The 20,495-nt window shown below is 34.3% G+C and overlaps 1 protein-coding gene across 21 annotated transcripts in view; it reads left to right on the forward strand.

Annotated features, from left to right (window-relative positions):
• Adgrl3 (adhesion G protein-coupled receptor L3) overlaps positions 1-20,495 on the forward strand; it is a 747,948-nt gene that overhangs the window by 263,314 nt on the left and 464,139 nt on the right. For all 21 annotated transcript variants that reach the window (XM_076546498.1, XM_076546504.1, XM_076546503.1 and 18 more), the window contains one exon: positions 10,452-10,671. In XM_076546498.1, coding sequence (XP_076402613.1) covers positions 10,617-10,671 — 55 coding nt within the window. In that variant the 5' untranslated portion in view covers positions 10,452-10,616. The remainder of the gene's footprint in view (positions 1-10,451; positions 10,672-20,495) is intronic.

Consider the following 20,495-nt stretch of genomic DNA (forward strand, 5'->3'; position numbering starts at 1 on the left):
TGTGGACCGAACACTATAGTTCTTGAGAGAAAAAAAGGAAAGCTTAGGGCAATATATTGAGAAGTCATTAAACAAAATAAATAAATTGCATGGAGATGATTATGTTTCAAATACAATATGATTTTCAGTAAATGTAAATTCTCCTTATCAAGACCCTATAAAATGCCTTTATTTTACTATCAACATGATAATATAATATCCATTTTCAATAGTAGTAAAAGAACAGAAAAAAAATGATTGCATCCCATTTTAAATGTCATTAGTTTGTTTCATATATAAAATTATCATCTTACTCTGTCATAGAACAAACTTATCATTTTTCCTTTATTATTTTGTTTTGAAGGAAGAAAAAGTACAGGGTATAATGTTCTTTATTAGACCTTGTCATGCTGCATGTATATCATAATAGTATTGTGGTAAGTCTTTATAAGGGCAAGAATATATTATCTTTCTGAATGCAGCTGTCTTGTGATAATTTGGGAAATATTTTTACCATAAAACACCATTAAAACAATATATAATTGAAAGGAAAAATGTATTTTTGAATTTCTTTATATATAGTATTATTTTATTCTGTAATGTTAGAGAAGTTAATAAAAGGAAACCCAGAAACTATCAATGTTTATTTTAAAAGACACAAGATATAAATTAGCACACATATAGTCACTATACTAAGGAAAAACTTTCTAACTTAAAGGCATTTCAATGCTTTCCAAGGTTCTTAATCTGCCATTCCTATAAAATAAATTTTGAGAATCATTCAATAGTAACTTGAAAGATGCAGCTATCCTGCTTGTATTAATCTGCCAGCTGGGTTGTATCTTATAGATTTTCCATCACAGTCAATCTGTGTTCCTTTGCTTTGTTTCTAGCTGGGAATCAAACGATGAACAATGACAACATATATCTTTCTGTACAGATTGGCAATTTGAGTTACTTTGTAAACTAGGTGCTCCCAAATTCTTCTTATGATTCACAAATCTGCTGAGAAAAGTGAGCAAAGAAACAATGGACTTACACCATTGTACTTTTCTACACTGTAACTGAAAAAGTCTTACCAAACAAAGGGCAGAAAAGAAGCCATTTGCAGGGATCCAAACAATGTCATTCAATAATCCAAAGCAATTAAACCATCTTAGTAAATGTCTTAATTAAGGACATAAAATTTGGTATGGTTGTCTCTGTATGTTTCCCCATCATGATCTTGATGCCCCTTGCTCAGGAGCAGGTCTTTTGGAGCCCTCTTCTATGATGAGACACCTTGCACAGCCTTGAGGCAGGGGAAGGGTCTTGAACCTGCCTCTACTAAATGTGCCTCTGCATGGGAGGCCTTACCTTCTTGTAGGAGGTAATGGGGAGTAGACTGGGAGGGGGGCTGGAGGCGCAGGAGGAGGGAAGAGGAGGGATCTTTGGTATGTAAAATGAATTAAAAATTTCTCAATTACAAAAGAACATAAAATTTAATGAGCAAGTTCCCTTATCTATATTATTGTTTGTCAAAATGTTTTGGATAGCCTCTTTTCTCCAGATATTTTCAAGTTTTATTTCTTCATTTCACTTGCTCTGTTTTATATAGAATGAGCCTATGCTTGGGTGATTGAATCAAATATAACATGAAATAACAATATTGCATATCTTACAATCTAAGGGAAACTGATAATAGTCATCACCAAAATGTATCAACTGAGTGAGATGAGTTCACTTCAATCCCCAAGTTTTATATGCTTTGGATAGTCTAAGTAATCAAGTATGAGGTACAAAGGCCTGTAAGTGAGACATGTATGTCTACTTTTGTGCTTAGCTCTTTATGCACATTTCATAATCCTTAGCAAGATTATGCCTCATCCTTTTACTTCCTCATCCTTCTATTAACCAAAATACTTTTTGTCTTAGTCATATTATTATACTTAAATCATTTGTTTACCTATGTGTAACATAAAGCTTATAGTAACATTTGTATGCCTCTTCAGGAATCATTTACTCTACTTTCATAAATGAAATGACAAATATTTTGTACTAATTGACTTAATTTGCTAATGTAAAATACACTTACAGACTTAAGTAATGATGACATTAGAGTATAAAATTTCATATATCCTTTTTTCTTTATCACTTGAGTTTTGGAGCTTATTTGATAAAATATGAATGGTGTAATAAATGGCTTTATGTCATTCTATGTGGTTGCATATCCATTTATATTAGCACATACGGACACATCTGTACATACAAGTTATTTTATTTATAGCAATCATGTGTTTAATTATTTTGAAATATAGGCATATAAATTGGCCTGGTGTATTTACCTTTACTAAATACATCTTTCTAATGTACTCAATTATGCTATCCAAACCAATATAGAGCACTGTTCTCCATGCAGGAGCTACTACTTTGGGAATCGTCACACTTTTCTTATTTTGTCTTTTGTTGCATTTCTTTCTCATGACTTCTATGGTACTGTCCCTTGGTCTTGGTTCTTTTGGTGTCCGTTCTAATGTTGTTGCTGGTCAACTTCTGTTCAGATAGAAGCAAAATAAAAAGGAAGCATGGTGTTATTTGGAGGTCTTTTTACAATGTTTTGTTTTTTTCTAGTCTGCCTCTCATTTAACCCTGTGAGAGTCAAGGGGAAGTTTTGAACAACATAACTGGATTCCGTTTCCTGGAATCTGCAACACCAGTATCTCTTCCTCATGTACTCTTCGTGTTATTATGATGAGTGAAATAAAACTAAGCAGGAATATACTTTCATTGTTTTTATGTTTCTTACTGTTGTATATATTTCATATGCGTCCTTATAAATGGAAAAAAAAGGAACTATAATAGTTGAAGACTTGAAATAATTACTTTACTTTTACTATTATTTTCTTACCTGAGGGACATAGATTGACAGGCAGCTATCTTAAACACTATCTTTGGTAAAATGATCACTTTTGTAATTTATTATCTGTCTTTAAATGCTAATTATTGATTATTATAAAGTGTTTGTATGTGCGTCGTGGCAAACAGTGGCCTAGTGAACTTTGCTGTGTTACTTATTAGCATTAAGACTATAGATATGTATTAAATAAAATCTAAGTCAAGTCAGAGTTGAAACAGAAGTATCGCATCACAGGGTACAACCTTAGAAACTCTCTGTTGGCAGTGAAGATCCCTGGCTCCCTGTGGGTATTTTAGGTATTGATACTACATAATGAGCGATTAAGGAAGGGGTTTAATTGAGATGTGTCTAGGGGCTTCCTGATTACAAGAGATCATTTCCAGACATGTATTTTCTCACCTGTTTGAGTCCTACTGCATGCTAACTATAGTGGATAAACAATGGTAAGATTGCTTGTACAATATTGTACAAAACATGACACATTGCCTTTATAATCTGAAGAACTGAGTGTTTTAAAAATATCACCCTCAACCTTCTTCGATAAATTGTCAAGGAATTATCTTTGGACTTTGATATACCTTCTTAAGAATTACTAGAAAAGCAGGGTGACCTATAATCTCAACTTCTTGATCAAGATAGACAAGAAAGATTGAAAATTCAGGATCATAGTGGGAAACTTAGTGATTCTATGTCTCCAAACCAAAATGTTTATGTGTGCATGCATGTGTGTGTGTGTGTGTGTGTGTGTGTGTGTGTGTGTGTGTTTGTGTAGGCCAGTGTGTATATGTATATATAATGTCTGGAGATACACACTAGTAGTAGCACATTTTTCTACCAAATACAGTGTTTTAGGTACACACACACACTCACCACATCCATTTTTACAATAAACTTAATGCTATAACTTCTTTTGAAAAATCAACTTATTAGAAATTTGTCAAGTATGAAATTAATGTTTAAAATTCAAACCACTTGTGTGAAGATGATGTTTAAGACTGACTACACATGGTAACCCAACCACAGGGAAACTATTACGTATTAATAATCTCAGGAGCTGTACCTTCCCCTCTATACTTCTTGGTTTTGAAAGTCTTCAAAAACAGTGAATGTAGATGTAATCTCCTTACCTATGAAGAATTGGGATGCAATTGATTTGTCCTCAGTTTCTCTATTATTTTCACTTTTATTCTTTCTGTGACTTTAATTTACTTCACTTACTTAGAACCAGCCATTGTCTTTAGGAAAATTATTTTAGAAACGGCTTGTTTTTTGTTTTTAGTTCACAAAATCTACACTGTAGATGGACATGATTCCTGCTGTTTTGACTTTTAAAGATCTTTGTTCCCAGCAAAGGATATAATGTTTTCCCAGTCTTGATTATGATATTGGTTGCATAGACAATGACAGCATTTAAGAGTTCTCAGGAGGGAATATGATTAAGTTGGTTTTTAATCAAACTCTGAAATGGTGTTTATGGCACAAATTGTGTTTGAATATAATGTCATAGCTGTTAATAGTGACCTAATCAGGTAATTTGTTACAAAATTACCAAAAGGTCCTTGAAGAAGACCAGACCAGTCCTTCCTAACCATAAACAATGATATTCTCTCTCTCTCTCTCTCTCTCTCTCTCTCTCTCTCTCTCTCTCTCTCTCTCTCTCTCTCTCTCTCTCACACACACACACACACACACACACACACACACACAATAGCAATGTTTTGTAACATGAATCTTAAATGGTCTTATTAATAAAAAATTTGGGAGCCAGATATTGAGGTGAATGCTGAAAGATCAGAGAAACAGAACAAGTTACAGCTAACCTCACCTCGCCAATTCCTCAGCTGATCTTGTTTCCTCAAACTGGAAGCCTCTGGGTCTTCATCCAAATGGCTCTCAGCTGAACTGCTGCTAAAAGCTATAAGCTTAACAAAAGGCTCTAGTTCCTGGTCCTCATGCCTTAATATCTTTCTGCTTCCTACCATTGCTTACTGGGATTAACGGTGTCTGTCACCATGCCAGGCTGTTTCCAGAGTGACTTTGAACTCACAGAGATCTGGATGGATCTCTGCCTCTGGAATGCTAGGATTAAAGGTGTGAGTGCCACCATTTTCTGGCCTCTTTGTCTGTGTAGTTGCTGTTCTGTTCTCTGACCCCAGATAAGTTTATTAGGGTGCACAATATATTGGGGGACACAATATCACCACAATGTTTAAACATTTGAAGTTAATTTGGACTACTTACCAATTTGTACATTGATGTTAAAATAAGCATGAGAAAGTCACAGAAGTATTCTTTTTTGAATATAGTTTCCTTATTTTTCATAACACTTGAAATAATTTTAGTTCCCATTGTAGGATGATTAATAACAGAATTAAAGTCATGGTCACTGGAATTATATTGATACATTTTAAAGTTCTTTCAAAACTTTTATTTGGGAATTATCATTTTTTGTTATTTTTAACTTTTTATGTAACTTATAAAGCACTTTGTTTGCTCCTGAGTATTTCCAAGATTATAGTTTCTAGGTTCCTTTACTAATGAAGCCAATGGTCTTGCCCCACACTCCGAGCAAGCAGGAATGAAATAGGTCTTCGGTATTAGAATCTGTGTAAATGAACTATACACATGTCTGATGTCAGATGGGACTTATTCAGCAGGAAAGTTAGTGAGGCTTTCCACTTGTGATATAATTCTGTGAAGCAGAATATTGCTTATTTCCTCAGGAGTTATTCCCTAGATCTTTATCACATTCTTACATGTAAATTAAATAGTAATTATGCCATGTTGAATAATCCATCCTATTTCCTAGGCTTGATGCTGAATCAATATTTAACTGGACCTATGAAACCCAGTAGACAGAATAAACCTTAGACTGCTCAGGCACAGATCTAGGCTCATTTTTTTTTAAACAAGGAGACCTTGGTAAGTGTTCCAATATTTACGTTCCTCAGTTTCTTCCCTTGCACTTAGGAATAAAATGCATCTTCCTAGCCGGGCAGTGGTGGCGCACGCCTTTAATCCCAGCACTCGGGAGGCAGAGCCAGGCAGATCTCTGTGAGTTCGAGGCCAGCCTGGACTACCAAGTGAGTTCCAGGAGAGGCGCAAAGCTACACAGAGAAACCCTGTCTCGAAAAACCAAAAACAAAACAAAACAAAACAAAAAAAACCGCATCTTCCTATGGGATCATTATAAAGAGTAAGAGTACTTTTTTGAGTTCAAAACAGTGAGTTAGTGTGTGGAGTATTCGCAGAACAGTGTTAGCATACGAAGTGCTTTAAAAGGTTGGTTCTTATTAAGAGGACTTCTGTCTTTGTTGTTGTTGTTTTCGAGACAGGGTTTCCTTGTGTAGCTTTTGGTGCCTGTCCTGGAACTCGCTCTGTAGACCAGATGGGCCTCGAACTCATAGAGATCTACCTGCCTCTGCCTCCCGAGTGCTGGGATTAAAGGCGTGTTCCACCCCTGCCTGGCGACTTCTGTAGTTTTAACTCTACAGATTTTGTTTTATTTTGCTATGTTACATGAATTTAATCATTTGGAAAAGCTGTCTGTTATATTCTGAATGTCCCAACTGTAAGTTACTTACTTCTCTTGATTTATGTTTCTCATGGAAACTTAGTACTCTGGATGACATATCATGGCAATTGACAATTTTTGTATGAGTTTTAAATGATTGTTTCTCTCCTACAAGTATCTCTCAAAGTTCTGATAAAATTTGGATATTATATGAGTTCATTTGATGGTATGAGAATTGAACCTTCTGGCCTCATAATACTTTACCATCGAGTGACCTCCCTGACCTCATATTTTTATTTGTAAATAGCAAAGGATTTATTTTGGATATTGTGAATATAATATGACATCCATCCTTTCTAATTTTAAATTATCTGATTGTCGATAATTGAATTATTTCCCATAATATTTGCACAGGTTGTTTTGTATCTTTAGTTTAATACCAGTTGCTTTGATTTATGATTAAACATATCAATGGTGAAAGATCTTACCTTATTCAAACCCTCTTGGAAATAAGTTCCATCCTTGTGTGGGTTAGGATTTCAAGAAAGGTTAACTCAAGGGCAATTTCACAAGAAAGTGATCCTGTAGAAAACATCACTCTATTTTGTGGATAAAAGATGTACTGCCTTAACGCCTCCAATAGCAATATTTATTATGTTCACACTTGCAAACATTAATAAACATTTACCAGATTATAACATTGTCAGAAAGACAATTAAAGGGGACCTTTATTCAAGAAAAATTCTCATTCACATTACCATCCTAGGTGATTTACTTCCTCATAGACATAGGTGTGATTATTTAAAATGTAATTATATGGAGAGAGGCATCTGTCTGAACCAACCATACCTTCAAACTATAGACTTTGCCCAGCAGATGTTTCATGTAACATTAAAATTAAGTGTAACATTAAAATCAATTGAAAGGAAATAAAATACAAATGAACTTGGAAATTCATTGACTTTGGCTGTCTTGCTGTGATCTCCCTGGTCAAATGCGGAGTTACAGGAAGAATGGAGGTGCTACAGATAGCAGCTAAATGCCATCATTTTCTTCATCTTCTCTCCACCTTCCCAATTGTATGGTTTTCCTGTGTCTTTCTTACCTATCCTAAACTTTGTTTGTTTTTCTCTTCTGATTTATTTTCTTCAACTCTGGCAAAATACCATCAATAACAGTGACATTTCTCATTGTTCTTGGGGTCCAATATTCTGTAATTTAAAATTCCGTTCAGGATTTGAAAGTCACCATGAGGCCCCACAACACTAACTCTGGCAGATTATCTTACTGACTCTTCTGGTCCAAGGAATTTTTCTTTTCTCTGTTTTTCTCTTCAGCATTCCACGCTCAATTTAACCTTCTAAAAGCATTGTGAATGCACTGTAGCTTATGATTGAATCCCCCTTTCTATGCACAAACTCCACAGCTCACACCCAGTGCCTTTCTAGCTTCCTGGCACACAAGTGTGTTCTCATTTGCCATTTATAACTCAACTTTCAAATTACAAATCCCATCATTAAGTGAGAACAAGGGCCTTTCTCTTTATTGAATTCCTACTTCTGCCAGGAATCTTCATAGATTCTTAGTATAGATTACCTTTACTGAACTCCTAGACCACCTGGTAAAATACGTATTAGATTCAGATATGAACAATGAGGTACAGAAAGTGTGGATAGTTCGGCAACTCCAATCCAGTGGACCTATAACTGGTTCTTGCTCCTTCAGAACTTACAGAATGGCCTCCACTTGGGCTGCTTCTTGTGTCTCAATTTTGTTTTTTGTTCATTATCCTTTATAACAGTAGATTGGATTGATTTTAAAAAGGAAATTGGGACAATTTCAAGGGACAAAAACCAGAAAATAGGCTAACAACAGTTTTTTGTTTGTTTTGTTTTGTTTTGTTTTGTTTTTCGAGGCAGTTTCTCTCTGTAATAGACCTGGCTGTCCTGGAACTAATTTTGTAGACCAGGCTAGCCTGGAACTTCAGAGATACACCAGCCTCTGCCTCCTGTGTTCTGGGAAGAAAGGCATGTGCCACCATGCCTGGCACTAGCATCAGTTTTAAATCAAGTCTGATATATACTTATGATGGATTATACTTCTGCCATAATGTATTTGACTAGAATGTGTTATGAAGTATGTATTTATCAATATAAGGCATTACTTCTGAATGCATAATAATACCCTTATCTAAAGGTCTTGTTAATGTATCAGTTTTTGACCTTAAATAGCATCTCTCTCTAGGGCATATTGTGAAGCATTGCTACTGTGTGTGTCCTGATGACTCTGGAATAGTCATCAGCAATTCATAGGTGTCATGCAGGTTGTGATACAGGACTTAAAATATCCTTATTTTTCTTATTGTTTCTGTGCATTGCTTTTGAACAGGATTGTTTTACAAAGGTTTCAAAGTTTCATTGTACAAAAAGGAGTTTATTTAGATAAGGTACTGATAACACATAAGTTGCAAAAATTGCCATAAAATTTTCATTCTTGAGGAACAAATATTTAGAGAGTAGACAGATTTATGTTCATGTAGATTATGAGCAGCCCAGTCATTAAAATGTTTATGTATGTATTGTATACCAAACATTTTACTTTAATTATATATTAATTTTATTGTATTAAATTTGGTGTGGAATTTTCCCCTTTCAATGTCATGAAATGTTCCAAAAATTTTGTATTTTTAAACACTTTAAATTTGCAATTCTGTATTAATGGTGCTCAGCTAATCTATAATACATTCTACATTCTTCATTAAATATCTGATTTTGAAAATTACTTTTTAAATATTTTACTGTTTTATACTCTGTATCTGAAAACTTTGAAAATATACTTGAATCACTAGGCCTGAACAAAAGGGGAAAAATTTCAAATAACAACCCAACTTCTACTAGATTGATTAGGTTTAAGGGTACTGCCTCTGAAAACAGTACAATCAAATTTGGGATCATTTTTTTTCCTCAATTTTTTTTTTATTTTTTTATTTTTATAGAAATCTGAGCAGACGTTTAAAAAGGGACAACTACAACAGTCTTGTTTGGCAAAGTGGCTTAAAGTTGTAGCGCTCTGTATATACAGAGAACATCTTTGGCAGGATTTCATGTTGTCTAAGGCTCTAGGAAATGGTTATATGGCTTACTAAAGAATGTTTAATGCTCTCTGTTCAGTGAATTGGCCCCATAATGTAACCACGTTGAGTTTTACCAATTCATTGTGTGTCTGTTTGTTTATTTTAAAACCAAACCAAACAAAACCTGATGTGGTTGCCTGTAATCCCAGCACTTGAAGGTGGAGTCAGGAGAACCAAGGACTTACATAGTGATTTTGTCATATATCATATGTCATATATCCTCAGCTACATCGTGATTTTGAGGTCAGCATGAGCCCTGTTTAAAAAAAAAAGCCCAAATCAAAAACTGTTTAGAGTAACATAAAGAGAATACAATTTTAGGAGTGAAGTCATCAAAATTGTGATTTAGACAGTTCTTCAACTTGAATTTCAGTATTGAAGTTTTAGACAATGAACTGTACGAGTATCTTCTCATATAAATGTGATTATTGAATGATCTTATGAAATTATTAAAAGCAATGTATTTAATATTTAGAATACCATGATTTTCAACACTCTTTATTTTTAAAAATTATTTACACAAATGGTGATAAGTGGAAACATTTATTGTAATGCTAAGTAAACATTTTATTTGGGTTAAATGTTTAAACCAATCACACACACACACACACACACACACACACACACTCGTGTAAATCTTCATTTACATGTTAGTATTAGAATATTTAAATTAATTTGTCCAGTAGAGACAGAATTATTTTACACATGCTTGAGGCTGGGGTATAAACTGGTAATAACTGCATAAATAATGTCTTTCAGATTGCTTGTTCATTTTGTATATGATATTGTTGCTCATTAAAATGAAGAAAGAAACATGTTTTAGGCACCAAATACAAGAATTATTCAAGAAACTAACATACAAATGTCTTCATTGGATAACCTACCCTTTCTTTTCCTTTTTTTTTTCTTTTTTCTTTTCTCTTTTGCAGGTGTCTGACTTGGAATATCAGTGTTTATTTTTGAGGAATTTTTCTTTCTCTTGTGTTTGTTTTTAATCATTGATATTGGAATACAGAAGAGGAACCAGAAACATACTCATTTGGTTTCCCTTCAGAACACTCATTCTTGAGGCATTCTCGCCTGAGAACACAGCCATGTGGCCACCACAGCTGCTCATCCTCATGATGCTTTTAGCACCTGTAGTTCATGGTAAGTGCTGTTGATTTTGTGTAATCCTGTAGTTACACTGCCTCATAAAAGACCCTTTCTTTGAAATCTTCGCTTTGGGATGAGGTAGCCGTTTCTTACCTTACATTAATATCAGGAAGTACCTGATATTAATAACATATGCTCTGAGCTACAAATTCACAACTTTTCAGTAGAAATTCTTCAAGTCCCCACAGAAATCTGAAAGGAACCTAAAAGGTTTGTCTGCTTTTCATTTTTAAATTGAGCCCCTGCGTATTTTATGCTTTGATTTAACAAGATAGGGTGAAAAAATCACCCGGATAATTAATTACACTAATTATTTAGTATAAATTTAGTTTGCATTTCTTTTGTACTTAAAAACATTTTTACTGTATGAAAATGAGCATTTAGGGGAGAACGGAGTTTGCTTTCTCATAAAAAGCAATCTTTTGTTTCTGATCCGTGTTTCTTACTATATGTAATCCTTAATATACAAAGCGCAAACTGTGATCTCTTGCTAGAAACATACTGTTCTCATTACACAACTTTTTCAATATAAAGGGAACAAAATGCCAATGTTTGGAGAAAAATAATTTTATAGAAAATACTGGCCGGGCGGTGGTGGCGCACGCCTTTAATCCCAGCACTCGGGAGGCAGAGGCAGGCGGATCTCTGTGAGTTCGAGGCCAGCCTGGGCTACCAAGTGAGTTCCAGGAAAGGCGCAAAGCTACACAAGAGAAACCCTGTCTCGAAAAACCAAAAAAAAAAAAAAAAAAAAAAAAAAAAAAGAAAATACTGACGAAGGGCATGAGAGACTTTCTCCCATTGTTCATGTAGACTTCCTGGTACCTACCTCAATATAAAAATTTAAATAATATATATTTAAAAAATTTTATAAATTGTGTATTTATTCAACATGAAATCATCACTTATATTTTGTGCAACTTTCAATTTAACATTCATTTAATTTCACTAAAAATTAGGAAGTTGACCTCTCTATGTATGTTCCCTTTCACAGTTTAAAGTTTTCTGCTAATGATCCTTGGTTTTACATTAACATGAAAGTGTTAGTTTCTCCATAGCCTCTTGCTTCTGATAACAAAGTAAATGGACACAGCTCTATATGCCACTGCTTAGGGGGTTTCCGAATATTAGTGTAGTGAGCCTCTGGAATGAATTTTTAGTTTCATTAGCTCACTTTGTTTTCTGACTGACCCATTGTTTTAAATATGGAAGTTTATCAATAATTCAATAATGCTTTTGTAATCCTGATCCAGCTCTTATACAGTCTTAACATTTTGTGCTATGCAACAAGAAAAGGTCATTTTAAAACAGATTCCTTTTTTAATTATCCATACATCTAACGTCATTTAAATTATATTTTTTACTTAAAAATCAAAACAAAAAATCCTTTGTTAGCTTATTTTGAAGATTAAATAAATAACATATATAAAGAATCCAACGTTCGAAGTACAAGTCTTCAAACATTAATTCCTTTGTCTGTCCCACAGTTTATTTTTGGTTTAGTAATTATATCAATGCAGAATTAGCTGACCATGAGAGATGCTTCAGTTAATGCTGATATTCAGAAAAAAATATAATGGTACATATTAATATACACAAATTAATGTTCAAAAGTCACTCTAAAACTACTCTGTTAGAGGAAGGTTATTTAAAATAATGAAACAGTGATATAAGGAATGTCATTATTTCATAACCAATACCTCAGATTGTCTAAAACGTATACCTCGTATGTACCAGTTAACCCTAAACATGGACAACCCCATAAGTCAAGGGTCTTTTTGGGGGTCTGTAATCTGAATGAGCACACACACACACACACACACACACACACACACACACACACGAGAGAGAGAGAGAGAGAGAGAGAGAGAGAGAGAGAGAGAGAGAGAGAGAGGCAGAGAGGAGAGATAGCCAGAGAGAGACTAAACGGCAGCGACAGAATAAATACCTGAAACTCTGAGCAGTAAATAGTTTTAAAAATTTGCTAGTATACTTACCTTATGTTTATACTAAGAGCCAAAATGATCTTGTTTTGTATTTACACTACCTAGATCACCTTAATGTTGTTTATCCTTAGCAGCCCAAATAATACTGACATTTTCTAAGGATAAACTTTATGTTTCCTACTTTTCCTGTTTTAAAACTTGGAACCATGGAAAATATGAGTGCCTTTTCCACCTTGTGTAGAAAGCCTTCTCTTTAGTTAGTGTGATGCCATTTCTAACTTTGCAGAAAAGAAAGGTTTTTCATGGCCAGCTTTTGAGGCCCAGATTGCTTGCTCATAAATGGAGACATGTACTGCTGATTAGAGCTCAAATATAAGAGGATAAAAATTATTAGTGTTCCTGCCAATCCAGGCTCAAAGAAATACTGCATAATTTGAACCATCAGACAATAGAACTACAAATGCACATTACTTAATGAAGTCTTTTTTCCAAAAAAAAAATTTTTTTGATGGTATCTCTTCTGTTCTCTTCTGATGTCCATTGAAGTTACCCTTTAGAAAAATGGAGTCCACCTTTCCCAATAGTAACTTGACTGGAAGTCCCTCCTTCAGAGCAAATAATTAGTTGAGATGCCTAGTGCTTCTATGGCCATAAACAGGATTATTTGGTTCAGATCTTCCTCACAACACTTCCCTGGGTTTATTAGCATTACCTGTTCTTATTGACATCATTAGTTACAGATGGAAATATTGAGGTGCTGAATGGGAAAGTACCTTGAATGGTGTTACACAGCTATTAACAACACTCAAGGCAATGCTCACCAAGGAGCATTCATTGGCTTCATTGGCTCCTGTCCTACTGCTAGTTGAACCCAAGTTCAGTCAAGGCACTGCTCATAGTATACAATATCATCTCCACTGTCTTGGAAATTCTGGAGCAAGTGAAACAGACACTTCAGTCACCTGCCGGTCTATATTCTGAGAGCAGACTGATTAGGTTTTAAAGTCAAAAAGAAAAGTTGAAAAAAATCAGCTCTGCCACCTACTAGCTGTTACCCTGATTCTCAGCAAATTAGTTAATATCATTCATCACATAGAGACTTTCCTTGATGCTAAAGATAACAGTGGTATACAAAAGACTTGTATGTCTGCCCTTCAGACACTTAAAGTACCTTAAAAATACCTAGTTTTCATCTGGAAGAAGAAAATTATTACATAGTTATATTCAACAGTGGATAAATAATAAATATATAACTCCTAGGATAGTGATAGGCATTTCATAAATCTCCCATAATTTTCATATGACCTATGTACTTTGAAGTAAATCTAAACTCCTAAGGAGTAGGCAAGCAACTACAGAATTATCTTTACCCATAACCTAAGTCTGGAAAAACAAACAAACAACAACAACAAAACTTTTTACTTGAACCTCGTTTTTTCAAGGTTTGTAGGAAATTTATAAATATATATGTACAAAACTATTATCAATATTGTTATTATCTATAAAAAAATATTACCACTATGTAGAGATACTTAAATCACTCCTTTAATTAACAACCAATAATTGTCAAGTAATGGATTCTTACGTGATCTACACATACATAAAATTAGGAACTCAGCTAAAGGACTAATCCCTATAATGTTGATGCTAGTTGAATAATCTTCACATTAACCCACATTGTCTGGCCACTGTTTTACCTGGGAGACGAAAATAATCAGTGCATGAACATTATATATGTTTATACATATGCAGTTGTAAATAAGAAGTGTCTCTGGTTCTATGTTTATCTGTCCACAGTCTGTGTCTCTGTGCACCTCTGTATTCCTCCTTTCTGTTTTCCATGACTTCCTCAAGAACTATAGGATCTATATGTGTCATGAGGCAAGCCTAGAGAAATTGAAAAGTGATGTCCAGTTCCTGGCTTTACTAGGGTTGCACAAAAATAAATCTATTTTGTATCATTTTATAGATACGGTTCAGAGAAAGGAAAGGAAAGTTGGAGAATCAAAAGTAGTGGTAATTTGTGTGGCTGGGGCTTTTTTGGGGTGAGAATGAACCAGAGAATTGAGCATACTAATCAATCCCTCTACATCTTCAGCTATATACCAGCCCCCCGAACTTTACAATGTGCTTTTAGACAGAGTCTCTATGAGTTAGTAGTTACCCAGGAATTTGCAATCCCCTTGCCTCAGTTTTCCCAGTAGATTACAGGATAGCAGCACTACCCTTAGCTCCTGGGACTCCTTCTGACTGTCAGTAAAAGGACATCAAAGTGTAATGTGGGATCTTAAAGTAGGAGATCTATTCCTGGTCTATAGCTACTCTCAAGTGCCAAAGGTTTGGAGTTTGAAAAGGTGACCATGGTTCTACAATATTTTAACTACTCCACTTATTCAGACTTTCCTTATAATTATACTGAGTCATAACTAAGACGATGGAAAATGTGATCAATCAGCATACTGTGATGAACAGGAAATCACATTTTTATAGCATTTTCAAAGAGAGAGAAAAGGGATTAAAGAACTTTAGAAGTACTCTATGCATGTTTTTCATCTGCAAGTCTGTTTATTGTTAAAAATAAGTCTCTAGCTATATTTTTATGGATTTTATAGGCTAATATGTTACATTATGTCTAAGTTACTAATAATGGACAGTTATTAATAAGAATAAAAGACTGATCAGGTCTGTATATACTTATTTATGTTTCTCTATATTTTATTTCTATAAAAACAAATTTCATAGTTGTATGTTACTTAATTTTATAGTGCTTTTATTAATATATACATTTTTAAATTGCTAAAATGATACAAAGTTTGATCAGTCCAAAATGACATTTTACTACATATTTTATCTTATATCTTTCCTCTGAAGAGGTGCATTACTGTTTGTGAAGAATTGAGTTTGACATCTCAGCTCTGCTTCACTTTGCTGTTTTCAGAAATTAATTATCCTTGAAATATATGTTTGCCAGCATAGGTGATTTGTAGGAGTAGCAATGTTCTAAGTATTTTATGGTGAGATGCACTGTACAAAAAAATGTGTGTCATGATTTTGGTGTGTGAGTTCAATGATAATGCATCCCGTATTATAATCCATATTAGTCAATTTTTAAAGAATTTAAAAATATATACATTGTAAGTCACTATACTTTCTGAATACCAAAATGTTAAATACCAGTATGATTCTAACACCGTGTTTTGTTTATAGCAGTTTATTTAAAACTTCTAATATGAAGTTTCACAACTGAATAGATATTTTTGTTTGCATTTGTACCTGGGACTATATTATACATGAATTTTTCTGTAGTGATGATCTATGAGAAATGTGTATATGTTAAGAATGAAATAGCACTTTCTTATATTCAGATTTTATATATTATGACTGCTTTCTGGGATCTAAATATATTTTATTTTAATGTCTTAGGCTGGGTGTGAAGTGTAACTTCAATCAGGTATTTGGGTATTTAATGCTCATTGAATTATTAAGTATTTGATAAATAATAGTCATTGGTTCTCTCTTCTTTAGACTGCTATTTTCTTTCTTTCTCAGTATTAGAATGCTGCTCACATTTGTAATTTTATGTAAGCAGCCATAGTACCTATCACATACATTTATTTCCTTTATTCTGATTGGCTAAATATCTCTAAGCCAATCAAATAGTTAATATTCAATAGCAACAGTGCACTGGTTTGATGGAGAGACCATTTCTATAACTGCAGTTGTTCATAAGGAGGCCGCATTCAAAAGAAGAGAGAATTTATTCTACTTTTTCCAGGTTTTTTAATGGATAGATTGAAATTAAACTTTGTATTTCACTATTAATTGCATTTTTGTTTTCACTTACCATTTCTGTTTTTACTGAAATTCTTTCAGAGTGCCCGAGGTAGACGGGCATTTTATTTATTTATTTATTTTTTGTTTGTTTGCTTATAAATTTTCTTCTTGTCAAAGAAAACCTATCAAAAATGTAAAGTGTTTTGTCAGGTAAGCTAGTCTAGTTGCAAATTTCTATGAGTAAAATGTTAGCTACATTTTCAGAGTAATCAATGGTCTTCACACCAAAGCCCTCTGATCTATACACATTTTGTGTAAATCTGAGTGCCTTAAAGTTGATGTTAAATATGATCAGTAATATGCAAGACCATAGTCAAGTATTTTTTGCGTGTGTGTGTGTGTGTGTGTGTATGTTCTTTTGTTCCAGTTTAGTCTTGTGAGTGTGTGAGTGTGGAGATCAGAAGTCAACCCCTAGTTCCTTTCTCAGTGGATTTATGCCTGGTTGTTTTCAGATAAGGTCTTTGACTGGGACTGAGTTTGCTGATTTGGCTACACTGGCTGGCAATAGAGTCTTAGGGATCCTGCGTATCGACTTTAGAGCTGTTATTAGCAGCACATAACAAATGTGTTGGTGTGGGTCTGTGGACGCCAGGGATGTAAACCAGGTCATCACGTTTCTGAAAAGCCTTTCCTGACTTCATTGTTGATAGCCTCTATTTGTTTGCTACTACTGATGTAATCTATTTCATTGCCAAAGTAATTCTCCTAATACAAATTTAAATCAGAATGCTAAATCTGGTTCCTAGACCTAGCTATACATATATCATGTTAGGGTTTCACACATACTCACGTACATGTGAAAATATTTTTTTTTAAAAATTAGAAGATTTGGTATATTTACATTAATCATTTCAAATTAACACTAAATTTTGCACCTTTGCTCTTATTTTAAAAATTGAAGGCAGTATGCCTTTTCAATTCATACTTTATGGCTTAGCACTGAAGAACATAGCCGTCTTACTTTTACATGTACCATTATAAAGAAACATAATAACGTATGCTTTGAATTCAGATAAAATACGAGAAATTAAAATAATTACCCCTTTATGGTCTAATGAATATCTAGGAAAAGTAGGAATACATGAAAACTACAATTTCTCTCTTGTCACCACAATTGGTGTAGAATAGTTCACAAATTTGGCAGAGTTTATTAATGAAAAAAAATATAAGTAGTACCAAAAATAAATATTGAACTTTATATTATATTTGCAGCGGTGTAACGAAGCATTCAGAAAAGTCAAGGTAGGACGTTTGGGACTGGGATGGAGCTCAGAGGGTAGAGTGCTTGTCTAGCATGCACCAGACCCTAAGTTCCATGCCCAGACCACATAGTAACTGGACTTGGTGGAACATGCCTGGGATCTCAGCAGTCCAAAAGTAGAGACAAGAATGTTCAGAAGTTCAAGTAACTTCAGCAGAACTTGAGTGAACCAGAAGTCAGCCTTTCCCCATGAGACAATTAATATATTATTAATATATGTTATAGTATATATGGTACATATGCTATAAGATACATTATAATATGATAATGATGATGATAATAATAATAAGAGGTTTTCCTCAGAATTAATGGGCATCACTATTATTCTAATATCACACACACACACACACACACACACACACACACACACACACACACACCATGATCTTAGCAAACAGAAAAAAACAGTGTGTGGTATTGACAAAGTTTCAGGATAGTGAAAATCAAAATGAATAAAATTCTTCAATTATCTGGGAATTATAAAACAGCCATGCAAAGAAAAGCTTGAATTTTGCAAAACCATCAATTATTTTCTAATTAATCTACCTGGATTTTTTCACATAATGTATTTCAAAATTCTCACGTAAGCATTTCTATGTATAAACAAAACAAAAAAAATTATCTTAGATATGTAAGGATTTTTTGTTGTTTATTTTGTGTTTTGTTTTTTGAGACAGAGTTTCTCTATGTAAAAGTCCTGGCTGCCTTGGAACTTGCTCTGCAGACCAGGCTGGCCTCAGAGATCCACCTGCCTCTGTCTCTCAAAGGCTGAGATTAAAGGTGTGTGCCACCACCTCCAGGCTAGATACATACAGTTTTAAAGAGGAATAAATTAAGAAAGACAAGAGACCAATAGCAAGGTGTTGCCTGGCTGAATACAAAGTCTCTTTATATCTGTACAGAATATGGAGTACTTAATATAGAGCCTGCAGAGTCAGCAGATGGATATGGTGTAACACTCAGACACATAAGACTGATTTACAGATTACCTTTGACCTGTAAAGTCATGAGTAGACAGGCAGAAAATCACGTACCTAAGCAGAGAGTAAAGCCAAGCAAAGATCAAGTAAAGTTCAAATTGAGGGTGGCAGGAAGAATATTGTTTTAATTATATAATACAAATTTCCTGAAAGAAAATATCTTTGCATTATCTGTCTTTAGCTCCATTTTTGAAAATGTTTTGAAAGTACAATAGACTCCGAAACTGATAACAGCTTTTAAAGAATATCCTTTCTTGTGTGTGTTTGTGTGTGAGTGGCTGCATGTGCTCTGGTGTGCTCTTGTTGTGGTTGTTCGGCTTTGAGATAAGGCTTTGAACACTGGCTAGGAGCTCACTGAGTAGGCCGACCTGACTCTCCAGTACACCTGGGAGTCCCCTTTGTCTCTGCCTTCTCAGCTAGGACTGCAAGTCTAGGTCACCCATTCCCACATGAATTGTGGGAATTTTCTCAGGTACGCAGGCTTCCCCATTATGCAGTTTATTATGACTGAGCCATCTCCCTTCTGCCAAGCACTCCAGATATTTTCTGGAGTTTCTTGAGTGGAGAATTACTCACTCTGTTTGGTGGTATAGCCCTTCTTAGACAGTATTGAGAAAGTCCTTGTGAAGGATCTAATGGACAGTTTGTACGAATTCACTTTGAGTTGATGGGCACTAACTTTTATTCCCATTTCTGTGAAAGAAAATTCAGTCTCAGAGTTATGGCTATAAAACATATTTAAAAATGTAGAGCTTTCATGGTAAAGAAGTAAGACATCAATTCATAAAAGATAGCACAGTTTTTAAAACCCGGACATATTTAATGTAATAATCCCTTTCAAAAATGCCATGGAAGGCACTCCGTTTTTATTGAGTATATTTTATATACCATAGAGCTAACTTAGGGTTCAGTATATTAAAATGATGCGTAAATTGTCACAGTTGATATAATCTCATTATAATAAGTATTCCAGAAAGAAACCCTTGCCTGGTAAAGGCATCCCTGTGTCTTTTACCTTTTGACCCTTGGAAGCCAGAAAGAAAACCTGTTTTCTCTCATTATGGTTTAATCTTTCCCAGACTTTTCATGTAAATTGCTCATATAATGCATGTCTCCTGTGATTGCCATTTTCCCTTAGTCACTTAAAACTTATTCATATCTAACACATATAATTACTTATTTTTATTTCATAATAATATTCTACTGTAGGCATATACTGAGTTGTACTTGTCAGTTGATAGAAATGTAAATTATTTCCATTCTTTGGCTGCCTGTCATCAGGCTGCATGAACATTTGTGTAGCATGTTTTATTTGGGAGTCCTTTCATTTCCCCCTGGTGTTTATGTAGGAGTGGGAATGCTGAGCCACCTCATCATCCTGTCCTGCATTTTGAAGGACCATTGAACTCCTGAACGAAGGAGACTTAACAGGTCCTCGTTTTCAGGGTTTGTGAGCCTTTTCCTGTCTGCAGGGTCTTGCATAGTTCATACCTAGCCCATCTGGTGGAGCCATAGCAGTCACTGTGATCTGAGATTTCCTGAAGTCCAGGGTTGGGAACTGCTTCTCATATGCTCGTTACCATACCTTTCACTGATTTCTTAATTTTAGGGTTTTTTTTTCCGCTATTATTAAATTAAAAATAGTTTAATAGAGAAATCTTTTAAAAAGAGAAAAGAAGATATTTTTGTTCCAGAAGACACAAGTTTGGTGATTTTTACTTTTTTTTTACACTGACTATTCTGGGTGAATTTTTGCTCAGATTCACCCAATTAAGTCCTACCAGTTTTATTTTATTTAGA

The sequence above is a fragment of the Peromyscus maniculatus genome, chromosome 10 (genome assembly GCF_049852395.1).
Source record: "Peromyscus maniculatus bairdii isolate BWxNUB_F1_BW_parent chromosome 10, HU_Pman_BW_mat_3.1, whole genome shotgun sequence".
Classification (NCBI taxonomy): domain Eukaryota; kingdom Metazoa; phylum Chordata; class Mammalia; order Rodentia; family Cricetidae; genus Peromyscus; species Peromyscus maniculatus.